General features: G+C 53.9%; 1 protein-coding gene across 2 annotated transcripts in view; it reads right to left on the reverse strand.

Annotated features, from left to right (window-relative positions):
* Positions 1–1268, reverse strand: part of TFRC (transferrin receptor) — a 26110-nt gene that overhangs the window by 5047 nt on the left and 19795 nt on the right. For both annotated transcript variants that reach the window (XM_019503458.1, XM_019503457.1), the window contains one exon: positions 342–566. In XM_019503458.1, the coding sequence (XP_019359003.1) occupies positions 342–566 (225 nt within the window). The remainder of the gene's footprint in view (positions 1–341; positions 567–1268) is intronic.

Here is a 1268-nt window from a genome sequence, read left to right on the forward strand (position 1 = left end):
GGTCCCATTTCACAACAGGACACCAAGTTCACAACTTCCAGGGTAAGCTGGTCAAGCCAAAGCTATAGGAGTTGCTCTGCTTAAGGTTCAGCACCTCAAGGGCTTGCTCACTTCTGGGGCAGCCAGGCTGGCTGACCCTTACAAGCCCCTGAGAGAGGGGCTGAATTAGATGGCCTTGTAAGATCCCTTCTGACCAGGCTTTTCTGGGATCCCATGAAGTCCCCACTAATCCCTTGCTTTATCCTTATGCCCAAAGTTCAAGTAGCAGAACCAGACCCCGCAGCGACCAAGTTGCATGTGCAAGACTGGGAGAGGCCCCCTCCAGCCAGGTCAGCCCTTACCCGAACGTCTTTGCTGTAGTCCACAATATTGTTCACAAACGTCTGCAGCTCCTGCTTGTATCTCCCAAAGTCCAGGAGCAGCTCGTGCTCATAGGTTAGCCTCACGGCGATCTGGCCGGCCAGCTCCGCAGCCTGACGCATCAGGACATTCAGGTTTGGAACAGCACTGCGGAGACTCCCAAAGGTGTCCTGTCTGGTGCCCACGAAGGGGTACCCCTGCTCCTTCTGCAAGACAGAAGCCGGGTATTGCCGTCAACCTCCAACCCCGACACTGGAGGGACGAGTCACCGGCGCACAGACTGATGCCAACTTGCTCTCAGCATGCCCTGCTTGGGAAGCAAGGACCTGCTGCTCGTGAGGCCTTGGGCTGAACGAGGACTGCCGCGGAGTGGAAAACAGCTCACTGCCGCCCACGGTATCAAGTACGCTCTCAGGCACCTGGGACGTTTTAGGGTCTCTGCTATCCTTACCACCACGCAAGTTCCACCAGCCACAAGAACCATCACAACTGCTTGCCAAAAGCTATTCACATCGTTACCTGGTTTTAAGCAGCTTGCCGGGACCTGCGTGATGGCCAAAAGCTTAATGCAAGAAAACCAAGTGTGCCCTGCATTTGTGTTCAGAAAAAACAGATCATTTGGCTTGGGCTCAGCACAAAAGGCTGAACTGGTATTAGTTTTAACATGGAGCATGCCCTTCACTGCTGTATCCCGACTGCTGCGACAGCTGGGAGCAGAGAACACGGGGGGGGGTCACATGAACAGGATCATAGGAAATGAGCAGTGGAACAAGATCCTAAAACTAGGGTACCAACTCCCTAAACCAAGAGAGCTTCTGCTACTAGATGCTTGCAGAGCAGCAATTCTCAACCGGGGGGGCCGGGGAGGTGTTAGCACTGCTAGGTGTGCAAACATGATTCACAAGATA

The sequence above is a fragment of the Gavialis gangeticus genome, unplaced genomic scaffold (assembly GCF_001723915.1).
Source record: "Gavialis gangeticus isolate Ggan-Ray unplaced genomic scaffold, GavGan_comp1, whole genome shotgun sequence".
NCBI classification, from domain to species: domain Eukaryota; kingdom Metazoa; phylum Chordata; order Crocodylia; family Gavialidae; genus Gavialis; species Gavialis gangeticus.